At 42.6% G+C, this 12,913-nt stretch overlaps 1 protein-coding gene across 5 annotated transcripts in view; it reads right to left on the bottom strand.

Moving 5' to 3' along the window:
* The window catches only part of ANO1 (anoctamin 1), an 83,433-nt gene that overhangs the window by 42,928 nt on the left and 27,592 nt on the right, over nt 1–12,913 (bottom strand). For all 5 annotated transcript variants that reach the window (XM_075094996.1, XM_075094992.1, XM_075094993.1 and 2 more), the window contains exons 2-3: nt 5,163–5,341; nt 1,216–1,542 (exon numbers count right to left, since the gene is read on the bottom strand). In XM_075094996.1, the coding sequence (XP_074951097.1) occupies nt 1,216–1,542; nt 5,163–5,270 (435 nt within the window). In that variant the 5' untranslated portion in view covers nt 5,271–5,341. The remainder of the gene's footprint in view (nt 1–1,215; nt 1,543–5,162; nt 5,342–12,913) is intronic.

Raw genomic sequence — 12,913 nt, 5'->3', positions numbered from 1 at the left:
ACGCTGATGTGCTGGATATGGGAGCTGATGTAAATCCCTGCGGCTTGCTTTCATCTCTGTACATTCCTGATCTGGTTTGGTATCTTGTACTGAAAGGACAGGGTTCTCTCTCTTTTATGGTGTCCTGGCTTGAACCCTGCACCCTTCTGCATCATTTGAAATCATATTACATGTCACAGGGGGTCCTCCCATCTTGCAAAGGATTTAAGTATCTGTGACTTGGCACAGGCAAGCTTCCAGTTCACCACAACAACTTGCAGGTTTGATGGAAAGCAAATCTTATTTTTACCTGGGGGACAGAGAAGTGAAAGGGTCTTTTTTTGCATTATACCATGCAAAATATGTATTTTATTTTTTTGTAACGCCTGTAATTTGTGACTAATAGGTGGCAGGGTTTTTTTTAATACGCTGATCACAGGTCTAAGTGTTTACTCTCAACTTTTAGATCCTGTAAATAAAACCAGCATAAATGTTTACCCTCTGTCACAGGAGTTTCAGGCATATTGGTTGGATCAGTTAATTGTAATAGCTTTCTTTGAAATTAATACGGCTGTGCCTGTTTCTACTAATCACACACTGGCAGTACTTCACACACATCATTTTTTAAATAGTCTGATGGTCTTTTAATAGAATATACTGTTTTCAGGGTACAGGTGAAAGGCGTTACAAGCTGTACTGTTCATATCTAAGAATGGAAAGAGCAAACTGTAATACAGACCCACGTGCTCGAGCTAGAGCATGTACCAGAACCTCCTGAACGAATTAAATTCTCTTGAAGTCTATGCTGAGGTATAAAAATGTCACTGTCTGTATCAGGTATTTTTCATCAGAACTGGAATTACCAGTGGATCCAAGCCACAGCATACTGTAAACCCACCAAACTGGGACTAGCGTTCAGAGCAGTTTAAGCCTCACTTCTAGATAAGGCAACACATCAACAAGCTGTGTTGCAATAGTGGATGTGCCACAAGTCCTGGCCAAGAAAAGTAAGAAACTCCACCTCATTGGGGGTACGAACAACACTGCAGCCTGTTCCTGTGAAGCAAATTAAATTGGTGGGCAAGGACGGCACTGCCAGAACTGAAATCAAATTCTGCAAGAGCTGAGCTTGTGTAACCTTGATCAGAGCCAGGTTCACAGGAAGGGCTCAGCATCTCCCAGGATTTGACCACCAGTTATCCTCTTTATCTTTAACCATTTGAAATGGCTCCTTACATCCTCATCGCGTTCCAGTTCCAGACCAGCCTCCACGAGGTTCCCTTCGTATTCCTCCCTGCGAAATCTCTTGTCGTCTTCATGGTAATCCACGTGAGGTTCACTTTCCCCCATTTCCAGCTGCACTCCCTTCCCGGGAAGTGGCTGGTCTTGCTTGGTGCTTCGGGCACTTGAATCATTGTGATGAACTCTCCTGGCGAGTGTCTTCCCTGCTGAGGACTTCTTGTAATGATAAACTAGGATGTAGTCTACTTTTCTCTTGCCATCTCTGAAGTAGAGTCCATATTTGCAGTCAGCATCTGGATTTTTGGATAGGGAATTTAATAACTGGAAGCAGGGAATGGGGGTATGGAGAGGAGAGAGGAGAAAGACCATGAGTACACACACTAACACGGACACCAGACAGACGATATCCTTGTACCAAGGGCTCCTTCTTGCCTGGAGCACACAATGACCCATCTCCAAAGAGCAGACATACGGGAGGAGTCCCCACATGCTACTTACTCAAAACAATTTGGCAAGTTAACACCTGCAATTTTACTGATAGACAGCTGGGATTTTATTGGCCAGAAATAAATAGATGAAATGACTGGGATTTAATCTAATTACCAGCAGACTAGTTCGTAAGTCAGCTACTTGGTGGATTTGGTTTTCTCCTTTGGGGGTTAATCGCCACTAAGATCATCTGTCCTTTTCCACCCAAGACATCTGCGTTTCAATTCTGACAAACAGATTAATATCATGTGCAAACACTTCTCACTTCTCTTATCTATCATTGCAAGTTCGTATCATCTGAGAAAGAGATCATCTTAGATACAGACTGAAGGGAGCCAGCTGGTCAGGAAGCGTGGCCAAAAATGCAGGGGGACTGTCGCCAGGGAAGCGGGTTCACTGCTTACTGAGTTCGTCACTTTTCCCCCCCCCCCCAGGTTATAAAACCTGTGTTGCTTTGCAATCTGATGGTGGCAAAGGCTTTATTCTCATTTTGAATTAACACTGTGTTAAGGGTTGCAAGATGCAAGTCTTAAAACACAATTCCATTTCCAAGCATTTATTTGAAAACTGCATGGGGCAACTGTAGAAACATACAAAAGCACTAACAATTATTAATTTCTACTTTCAGTAGTACTTCTCATGCATAAATCACAAGTCTGTCCTTGGAAATGCACAGACCATTTAAAAAAAAAAAATGAAAATTCACGAGTAACTTGCATTTGTTTTTACAGAAAATACTCATCACAGGAAAGGCTTTTCAGGGACCGGGAACATTTTCTGGCTTTTAATTTTACAGAAGAACATTAAGCCTCCCTGTAGGGAAAAGGACTTGAGCTCCAAATGATAGCAACTGGCTATCAGTTGCAAATCATATCGGTCAAACCCCATTTGGGACGTGTACACCTTCTCCTTGCTTCATACATAAAACCGTGAATGTAAGTTATTTGCAAACAGCTTTTCTAAGACAGTCCAATTTTTAAACCCCAGACGAAAAGAGCAACCTCTGACCTTACAGTACAGTATGTTAGAGCCAATACACCCAAAACTTCAGTCAACGTTACACAGATTTGCGTATATCTCTGAACGTCGTTTTGGGGAGGGCAGGACCCAGCTATTGTAACTATAAACCAATGCCTTTAAGGGACAGTCTGTCCTTCCTTTTTTGCCTCGGGGAGATTTTTACTCAGACAACAAATTCAAGCAGCAAACCCCATCTTCCTGGGCTCGCAGGGAGGAGGAAGTGCACTGAAGAAGTAATTAGCCAAGTGTGATCAGATGAGCACATAGCAGTAACACACAGCAAGGAGGACTGGCAGCCGGCACGAAGCCCGAGATGCCAGGGAGTACATGGAGCAGCCGTCTGCCGAGGTGGGGATGCCTGAACATTCACTGCTTTCCCAAGCCTGACTTGACCACATCTGCCCAGGGCCAGCTTGGCTGCAGGTCCCCATCTCCCCAGTCCCTTGCAGCTTTGCTCCATACCTGCCTTTGCTATCTGTTTCTCTCTCCTTTTCTTTCAGGATCCCACCTTTCTTTTCCATTTAACCTAAACCCTTTGCTCCAAATATATAAATATATCATAAAATAATACAGCATTTGCTGCTACCGTGGAACTCACTCTTTGTCCCATTTCCTCCTTCCCCTGTTCTGCATCTGATTTAGCCACAGCAATATCACATTGTTTAGGGCACAGGCTGCTCATGTTTGTGCCCTATCTAGAGATCCCTATTTAGTTCTTAAGCATAACTATAATATAGAAGACCATTAATAACTATTACTTTCCGATTGCTTCGTGATTAACGACATGCACCTGTGAACTCAGAACAGTTCTTTAGAGCAAGCTGAGTCTGCCTGTGGCAGGCAACTCAGTTACGCAAATTTCTATAGAAACAAAATATTAAGAATAACTAACTGGATTTTCAGGATAAAATGCCTCTTCCAAGTAAATAGTTGTTGTAAACAAGCTAGAGGAACACTGCGATTTCTTTTAAGCTAACTAATTGTATTTCATTTTTAAAGATGTGATGATCCTATTAATTAATTAAACATCAATTTCTGAAAAACTAGGCTGAACCGACGGATGTTCAGGTAAGTGCAGGGAGATAAAAGAGGCAGAAGACTCAGAGCCCAGCCGCTTCCTACCCTCGTTGGACTGACTTTATGAGGGACAGCAATTGGTTGGTCTGACCTGGAGACTAATAAATAAAGGAAACAGGCAGGACTGAAGATGGCTCTCAAAGGTGACCACAGTGAGTGCTTGGGGAGCTCAGGAGAGATCAGTACGTCCTGGCCACAGCTCCTCTTCTCCTGGAGCATGCCTTGGGAGGAGAAAAGCAGCACTGAAAATCCCTAGTTTCTCTGTTTCCTTGAGGCACTGCCACCGGGAAGGGATGGGTCACACTGCAGAAATTGAACGAGAGCTTCTTCCCATTTCTTTGACCTTTCCTGTTGAAAAGCTGACTCACTGATAATTTAGGAGAAGGTGCTGCACTGTGGATACTAAAGCCTCAATAAGTTTATTAATATATGAGAATAGCTATATCCCACTGCGAAAGGGATGCAGCCAAAAGGCTCCAAGAAGGCTGTTGGTCCTATTTTAAAGAAAGAAATAGATTCTTTTAAGGATGTGGTATTAATGCTGAAAGGAGCTCATAGGCCACATCCTTTCTCGCAGTGCTGCTATGCTGAAATAGAGAGCAAGCTGTGTTGACTTAGACCATGTAAGGCTTGTGTCCCTTCAGTTGCAAATGAGACACAGAAAAGACATTTCAGTTTTACCACAGCAGGAGGGACGTTTACCCTGTGCCAGAATTATTCCTCCATGCTCCATCCTAATTAAGCACAAGCACAATGAATCAAGGATTGCTTTTCCTGGTCCATCTTTCCCCAGCGAGATCTGTTACGTAGCCTGCTCCACCTCGACTCCTTCACCTGAATAAACTCCTTTTCATGTGTTTATGACATAACCAACTCCTAATCCTGTTGGGTATTCGTATTACTAACTTCTGTTAAAATCAGTGTTAAAGAATTTAACCAAGGCACAATTAATGACACTGGAAATCTAACCTCTACAGAGGTGTGCTACAGAATATTAGTTTAACGTTACCTGTGTTAACAACAGCTTTTGCATGAAATTTTAGACATTTTTTCCTGTTCTGCTCCATATGGGCGATGAGATTTGAGGGCTGCCACAGCCTTATTGCCAGATTGATTACTCTGAGAATAACCAACCCCCTTTTATGCTACAGATCAAAGAAGGATCCCTTGCTTCCCTTCTTCACATCAAAGAACAAACATCACTAAATCAGCATTTACTGTGGCTGGTCTCAGCACCCCTGAGAAAGGGAGGGAGAGGATTTCAGAGCATCCTGGGAATGGAAAGAATGAGAAATAAGCTAATGGGTAAAGCACAGTACGCCAGTTATGACACATCTGGCAAGTCCTTTACTCACTGTACTCTCATGCTGGTCGTATCCTATATCCTCAATAGCTCGGATGTTGATAATATGGATCCCCTTCTCCTCAGCAGGTAGACAGGAGTATTTCTTGTTCACCCTCATTCCTGTCTCTTTTGGAGCCTCGTTGAGATCTTCTGGCAGAAAATCCACCCCATGAAATTCACTGTCTGCGTCTGAAAAGAAAAGGAACAATTTCAAGACACTTTAATCCCAACACTTGCTCCTCCCAGAGCCACCCAAGCTGAAACACATCCTGTTCCTGCCGCCTTCTGCCAATGAGCCCTTGTGCAGGGCTCCCACCCTCCTCTGTGCCTCCCTTCTCAGCTTTCCCACAGCCCTCTTCAGTCCTACCTAGGTCTCCTCCTCCTCCAGAGGAGTGCTCAGTTAACTTCTTTTCTGCACTGCTATCTCAGGATGTATTTACTGAATGGTCTCAAAGAATGATCATATTTCTTGGCAAGAGAGGAAAAGGGGAAAAAAAACAGTCTGAGAATTAGCTAGTGACTGTAGATGGCATGGTGTTTTCCCCCTTTTTCAGCAGGCATTGTCTCCTTCAGCAAGCACTTGCTCAGGCTGCAAAACTAAGTAGTGGGCTTCCCCTCAAGTACCTATGTACTGCTCCTGAATTACTGAACCATTCTTATTTAAGTAGTCTGGAAAATCTGAGGCTCTCGCCTTCTCAACCTGCCAGATCTGCTTCCAGTTATTAAGTATATATATAGATGGGCTAAAGGATTTAATGTAAAAATTTCACTACGAACTGAGCAACCAGATAATTGATAAAATGCAAACTAGTGTTTGCATATGTGCATTTATGCAAGCAATAGAAGGCAAAGTTTTCCAAAGTCTGATTCATTTTGACATTGAAGTAAAATACTGGAGCATTATGGCCTTTTTTTTTAAACCACACAGGAGCAGGATTTGCTTTTCTAAAGGGTCAAGATAAAGCAAGAATTTTAGAATTTAGCCTTGAACGGATACTAACTCTCCCAAAAAAACCAAAAACAACAACAAAAACACGCAGAGGAGCACGCTCTAATAGCAACTATATTACAACAGTCCGTTGCTGCAACTAGTTCAACCCACTGTCTCTCGGTCAGATAGCCGCAGAAATTGTACAGAATTAGTCCATTGGGAAAAATACTTCCCTCCTGCCTAGAGCTGCCACTAAGCCTATGATGAGGTGAGGACAGATATCACACTTTAATTAGCTATGTTTTAACCTCAGAGCATGTTACTCCTCTTCACCAAACTACCCGTCTGCATTTGGTTGAACTCCAGGGAGGATGTGGAAGGAAGAGACAGGGAAAATCTCATTCCCCAACAAGTTTGCAGATGACATGAAACTGAGGAGCTGCAGGGTAAGGCTGTCACTTCAAGGGATCTCGACAGGCTGGAAAAATGGGCTTAGAACAGCCTCATGAAACTCAAAGGCAAAATTAAGTCCTGCACTTGGACAGGCTAGTCTCAAGCACAAACTGGGCACGGACCGGACAGGAAGTAGCTCTGCAGAAACAGACCTGAGGGTCCCAGGGGACAGGTTCAAAGGGAGTGATCATCTTGAGTGGCGAAGGATAGCTGCATACTGGACTCCCTTAGTAAGAAAGCAAAGACAGCAGGTCTAGGGAAGAGATTTTCTCCTTTATTTGACACTTGCCAGGCCACTGCTAGAGTGCTGTGTCCAGTTTTGGCTCCCCAGCACAAGGAGGACATTGACAAACTTGAGCAAGTCTAGTGGAGGACCATCTTGATGGTCCAGGGGCTCGAGCGCACAAGGAGAGGCTGAGAGACCTGTGCTTATGCAGCCCAAAGGAGAGGAGGCAAACGATGGGGTCCCATTCCTGCCTTCAGCAACCTACTGACAAGGTACAGACACAGCAGAGCCAGACTCTTCTCATAGATGCACAGCAAAAGGATGGGAGGCTACAGACACAAGTTGCAACAAAGGAAATTATGGCCAGATGTTAAAAAAAAAAAAAAATCTCAATTCTTTAACAACAAGGGTCATCATATGATGGGGAAAGGGCCCTGTGAAGCTACAAATCTCCATTCATCCCTGGAGATGGTCAGAGCTCGACCACACATGGCCCCAAGCAACCTGACCCAGCTTCAGTCCTGGGAGGGCACTGCATGTACATGCGATCCAGGTTCTTTCTGGCGACATGGAGGAGTTAGCATGGACAAAAACCTGCAACAGCAGAGGAGGAAGGTGTGGCCAAGGCCCTGGCACATTTCTTGAGCTTATCAGAGTAAAATCAACATCATTAGTATGAAAGTAATGCTTCTCCGGAATTAGTCATGCTTCGCTGGAACTCACAAACACAATGAGTTTGTGGATCTTCATTTCAGTTCCTATATTGGGGAAAATCGCTGCCCCAAATGACCCTCGACAAGCTGCCCACTTTCCTAGGAACTGCCATGCTCATTAACACCATCACCTCTGCACAAAATCTGGGCAGCAATTATCCTTACGTATCTCATGCGCAGAGCACGTAACGCCCACATCTCTCCAGATCTGTGCTGCTGCTCTTGGCTTTTCTTTAAAATTCTCAAATAGTTATCTCAGAAAAGATGCCACACTTGTGGCGTGGGGCAGCCTCCTCAAACTCAGTAAATCACTTGAATAACAATTTGTAATAGTCAAGGAAGTTTTTATGGGGTGGTATAGAGAGGCAGCCAAGAAGTCAGCTGTCTCATGGGAGCGACTAGCATGTTTTAACAATTCCCTACACATGGTTGGTCTCTTTTTCCCAGCACACGCATGCATATGCACACACACTCCCTGAACACACAGGAACTGATACAAATGCCATCAGCTGCAGAATCCTATGCGCTCAAGCTTTTAGCCTATAGCTGTAAAAATCCTCAAAGAATAATACAACAACTTTTGGAACTTCATAAGCATACCAACTTGCATTTTTATTTGGAAGAATGCCTGAAACAACTTTCTAGAAACAATAGCTTATGTGCTGCAAAAGTCCTCACTCCTTTTTCCTCCTTTCATGCATGTACTAAAAAACCCTAGCTACTTCAGCAGATTACAGAGCATATTAGAAGAGAAGCACCTTTTACTGACTATGAATCTCTGTATTTTGTGTATCTCATAATGAACCTGTGAACTGAAAAGTCCTAGTTCGGAAGTTACAATTAGGATGGAATATGTTTAGAGCAGAAAATTGCAAGCTTCACTGAGTCCAAACGAGCTCCCTGTGCTCTGGAGCCGCACTTCTGAGCAGCGTTTGTGAAGCCCACAGTACAGAGCAAGGAGACCTGCTCGAATGATTCAGTACTATTGTGCAAGCCCAAACAATCACCCGCCCCCAAGCATGTATTTACATTTCTGTTTACACATCAGTAGCCTGGCATTATCGGAAAGAACAAATGCTTAAGGTAGGCAATGAATCATACAATTTTGGTTTAGTATGACTGCTGGAAAAGATGTGAAATGTGAGAACTTTATTGATACAATCTTAATTACAAGAAGTTTGATTTCTGTACTTAAAGATGATGTCAGGATTTAATACTAAGTAAAGCCATCCAAACCACTTTGGTAATTGCAAACGCACAGGGATTATGACTAGTTCACTTACGCTGATTTGGCAGAAGCCAAAGCATTCTGTTGCAGAACACAAAATATCTTTTTATATGGAATAGAGTATTTTAAAGACTTAAAGATGTGAATCTCTATGTTGTGTTAATCATATTAAACAAGGACAATAATTTAATCTCAAAATAAATTCATGTGCAGAATTATTTATGGCAAGATAGTGGATGTCATTTGAAGAGCACAAAGCACATTAATGCCCTAATTCAGCTAGAGTCATATCTTAATCTCTTTGTTGGGAGCTGAAGGAGAGTATTGTGAAAATTGCTAGCTTTGCTGCCTTCTAACTTTGACTAACCCACTCTCTTCTATTTACTAACCAGAAAACACTGCAATAAAGCCTTGAAGAAGCACTCCACATATTTCAACATAGCCATATAAGCAATCAGCCCTTTCTCCTCCATATCCACAGCTGACATTGTTCAGAAACCCACAGATTTTGAGACAGCAGAAGTTCTTAATGTTCCTGGAACATAGACTCAAACCGTCCTGATCCTTCTTTTACACTTTATTATGTATTGCTTTGTCATTTCCCAGTATTTGCTATGAATCGCAGAACACCCCACCAAGTGTACAATATCTAGTTGTATACTTTAAAGTATTCCTTGCCTGTCTCAAAACACGCACGTTCTGTAAGAGTGCAGAACTCTCAAAAGCATTTGATACCAATTTCAATCCCATCTGTGAGCCAGGTTTGAGAAAGTATTTGGTGAACGTCAGACGCGTATAGAACTTCTACCTTTCTTAGCACAGGTGCTGCCAGGTAGGTCCTGTATTTGCTGTTAATAACCCTGTATTCTTCGTAGCTGGTATAAAAGAACAGGCTTTTAGGCAGCACTTGTGTTTAGGAACAGCTCCTGAACAGTATGTGACCATACAGGTATCTTAACAACTGTCCCTTTTTTGTTAGGAGTGAGGTAACACGGGAGAGCGAGAAAAAGACGACATAGAAACAGATGTTTGCAGCAGCTCTCAAGCTACCTTTGTGCTCTGTGGGAGTTTTCCCAGAGATCGTGGGATGCTGCGGACTGCACTGAGTCACCAGCTGCAATTCAGAGCACGGAGATGCTACAATGACCTTGCAAACTGCAATGAAGTTAGAGATACCTTTGCCATTCTGAAATGATTTCTCTGTGAGAGGCATCACGTACAATGAGCTCTGTGCCATTTCCAGTACAAAATAAGCAAGCACTATATTCATCTTAAGTAGATAAACTTACAGAAATCAGATAGGTGAGAGCATGAGGGCAGGACCTGGTGAATTAAAAGATCAGAAGAGACAAGTGCAGTGTAAGGAGGGACTGTGCACGTCTTGTGTCTCTGCACCAGTTACTTCTCCCCCTGAATCTCCAGTGAGTCTCTCACTCTGAACAATACGGGAAATGAGAGTAAGTTCATAAAAACCCCCCTTAAACTTGCAGACATCTGTGCCTTTGTTCAGACTGTAGTTGCAGCTATAAAAGTCCTCAAACTCGTCTTGCAAAAATTAACACTGATTGATTAACGACAAATTTTCCACCACAGAAATTTGGCACACTGTCCTGTAACCTCTACTCATTTAGAAAATGCTTCTTCATTGGACTTCGGTGACCAGGTGAACCAGAACTGAAAATCTGCTCTCAAAATGGGTGTATTTTCTCCATTACTAGCCTCAGACTCGATCAACTAGCTTATTAATATTATAGTCATAATCACATATAACACTGAACTTTCAGGCAAAAATTAATTTTTTCATTAAAAGAAATGGAAAATTGCATTCACACAGTGCAGTTTTTACAGAAGCATTCTGTACTAGTTCTAAAATGAGCATCATCAAGTCAGCATGAGTATCATATAAACAAACGAACAACTGTTTCACTGCTCAACCTGAAACTAATAACTTCGCTGAAGCTGGCTTCTCTTATCTCCCCTTGTTTTCTTTTTTAGGGAGTATGTTTAAGAAGGTGGCTAGAACAGAAGAGTCGTAAAGACATCTGTGTTAGCTGTCCCAGTTGTTCTGAACAACGAAGAGGCAGGAGAGTTAAAACACATTCTGATCTTTTTGCCTTATAAAAGTTGTGATAGAATTCAGAATGAAACACTAAGAATCACGCAGAATAAGTTCCCTGAGTGAATCATTTCAGAGAAGCCATAAAGCCAGTTCTTCACAAAAGCTTCTGAAATACTAGCACATGGGGTTTAGATTCCTTAAACTGAAGATATTTGCCTCATACAAATTAACAAGTAAAAGTGTTTCACACAGGTCCCAGAACGGGCAGTGACCCTACTGCAACAGGAAGGAAGCATATTAAAGAAGTCATGAGCACACACGCACATATATGTTAAAAAAACCCAACACACACATATATATAAATATAGGTTGTATGTTTTGTTTATACGATGCTCTTTCTGCAGAAGAAATCCTAGTGTCTGCAATATGTCGGGTAGTTTTTGGATTTGGGGCTTTTTTTAAAAAAAACTTTGATAGATGCTGAGAGAAAACGCCTTAGTGTGGTTTTGCTTACTATATATTGCCCCCTAGCAGCAGAATCTTCCTTCAGCACATTCTTACCCATTTCTTTACTTCCTGTATCTTCCCAATTCAAAGCTACAGGTTAATCCTTGGGCTAAGAAAAAAAATTAATAAATTTTTAAAATCATTCTCACAAGCAACTCACCTATCACTTCCTCCTCTTTTTTGTTTTGGGTCCCCCACCCCTGTCCCAGTATATTAAAGGGTTGTTAGATTTGGAGCCCGAAATCCCTGCTTCATCCTCGGGAAAAATAAGGCAAGGCAAATGTCAAGGAAGCCTCAGTATGCCACCCCACCAGCGCGTCTCATTCCTGACCTATGGGTCATTCCTCCTGGCCCGCGAAGCTCTGCCACGGGAATGCCAGCGAGGATACCCGCCGCTGGCAAAGCGGGGAGTTCTTTTTTGGGACGCTGACACCTGTTTACGAGGGACTGGCCTGAAACCAAGAGCCCGGTCAGGAACTGCAGCGCTCTCCAAGGAGCACTCGTACATGTCCTGAACTTTTGTTCTGTTCAAAGTCCAGAAGTTAAGCACTGATTAGATCCACATCTGTGATCATTTGATTTAAATTTTCCCTCGCCTCTCCAGCTGCGAACAGCCAGATGTTGCCTCTAGGAGCACTACTTGTGTAGATGTAGGAGCTTGCACTGATACCATTGACTGGCCTGGCAGGGAAAGGGCTGCTGTAAAAGGCAACCGACCTACCCCCAGGCGAGATCAATGCTTTCAGGGATGTTGGCACCTTCTGTCCACCCCCCTGCAGGGAGGTGACTCTCTGCCCCCTTGATCTCCTGTAGCACCATGCAAAGGAGGACACCCTGGAACTCACCCATCTCCTTTAATTTTGCATTTATTTTAAAACTTGGCCGTAGCCTAGGTCTGTACAGAGCATTACCTTAATGAAGCAAATAGGAGGTTATGATCCAATCCATTAAAAAAAAAGAAAAAGATCGAACGGTGAAATAAAACTTGGATTCCAAGGCCAGTTTCCTTTACAGAATTGAAATACTCTTAAAGCAGGACAATCTTCATATAGCTGACGCCATCAACTTTGTTAGCCCTTCGTATTACGCTGAATGGCAGAGCCCATTCAGAGACTTTGTGTCCAGTACTTGGGAGTCTGAAAACCAAATCCTGTCACATGGGTGGAGAAAATTCAGCTCCTGGCAGGATTATTTGAAACATAAGCTTGTATAGCTTTATTTCTCAGTACTGGCTTATTAACGGTGGGTCTCTAGAGTGGGGCTGCAGATTTCCTGGAAGGCTGTCTACAGCTTTAAAGTTATTGATCTATTATTATCAGCAACATGTTAAAAGAAGGTTAGAAGGACACACAACTATGACATCATTCCTATTTCTGCCCTTCTATTTTTGTTTTTAAAGATTCATTTACCCTGTTTGCAGTATGTAGCCCTAGGTTTGAACACATCTAATCTGACACAAACTGTGGGAAAATGAGATCTAAAACCCAAAAGCAAATTACATAAAACCCTAATGACAGTGAAATTAACATTTGGGTTGAAATGGCATTTGTAACAGCACATAAAGGTCCAGCAAACACAAATTCTACCGTAACAAGACTCATACTGCCTGTTTATTTAGACCCTGGAAAACCCTGCATTTTATAA

Source organism: Phalacrocorax aristotelis, chromosome 5, assembly GCF_949628215.1.
Source record: "Phalacrocorax aristotelis chromosome 5, bGulAri2.1, whole genome shotgun sequence".
NCBI lineage: Eukaryota > Metazoa > Chordata > Aves > Suliformes > Phalacrocoracidae > Phalacrocorax > Phalacrocorax aristotelis.
This window is presented reverse-complemented; position numbering and strand designations above follow the sequence as displayed.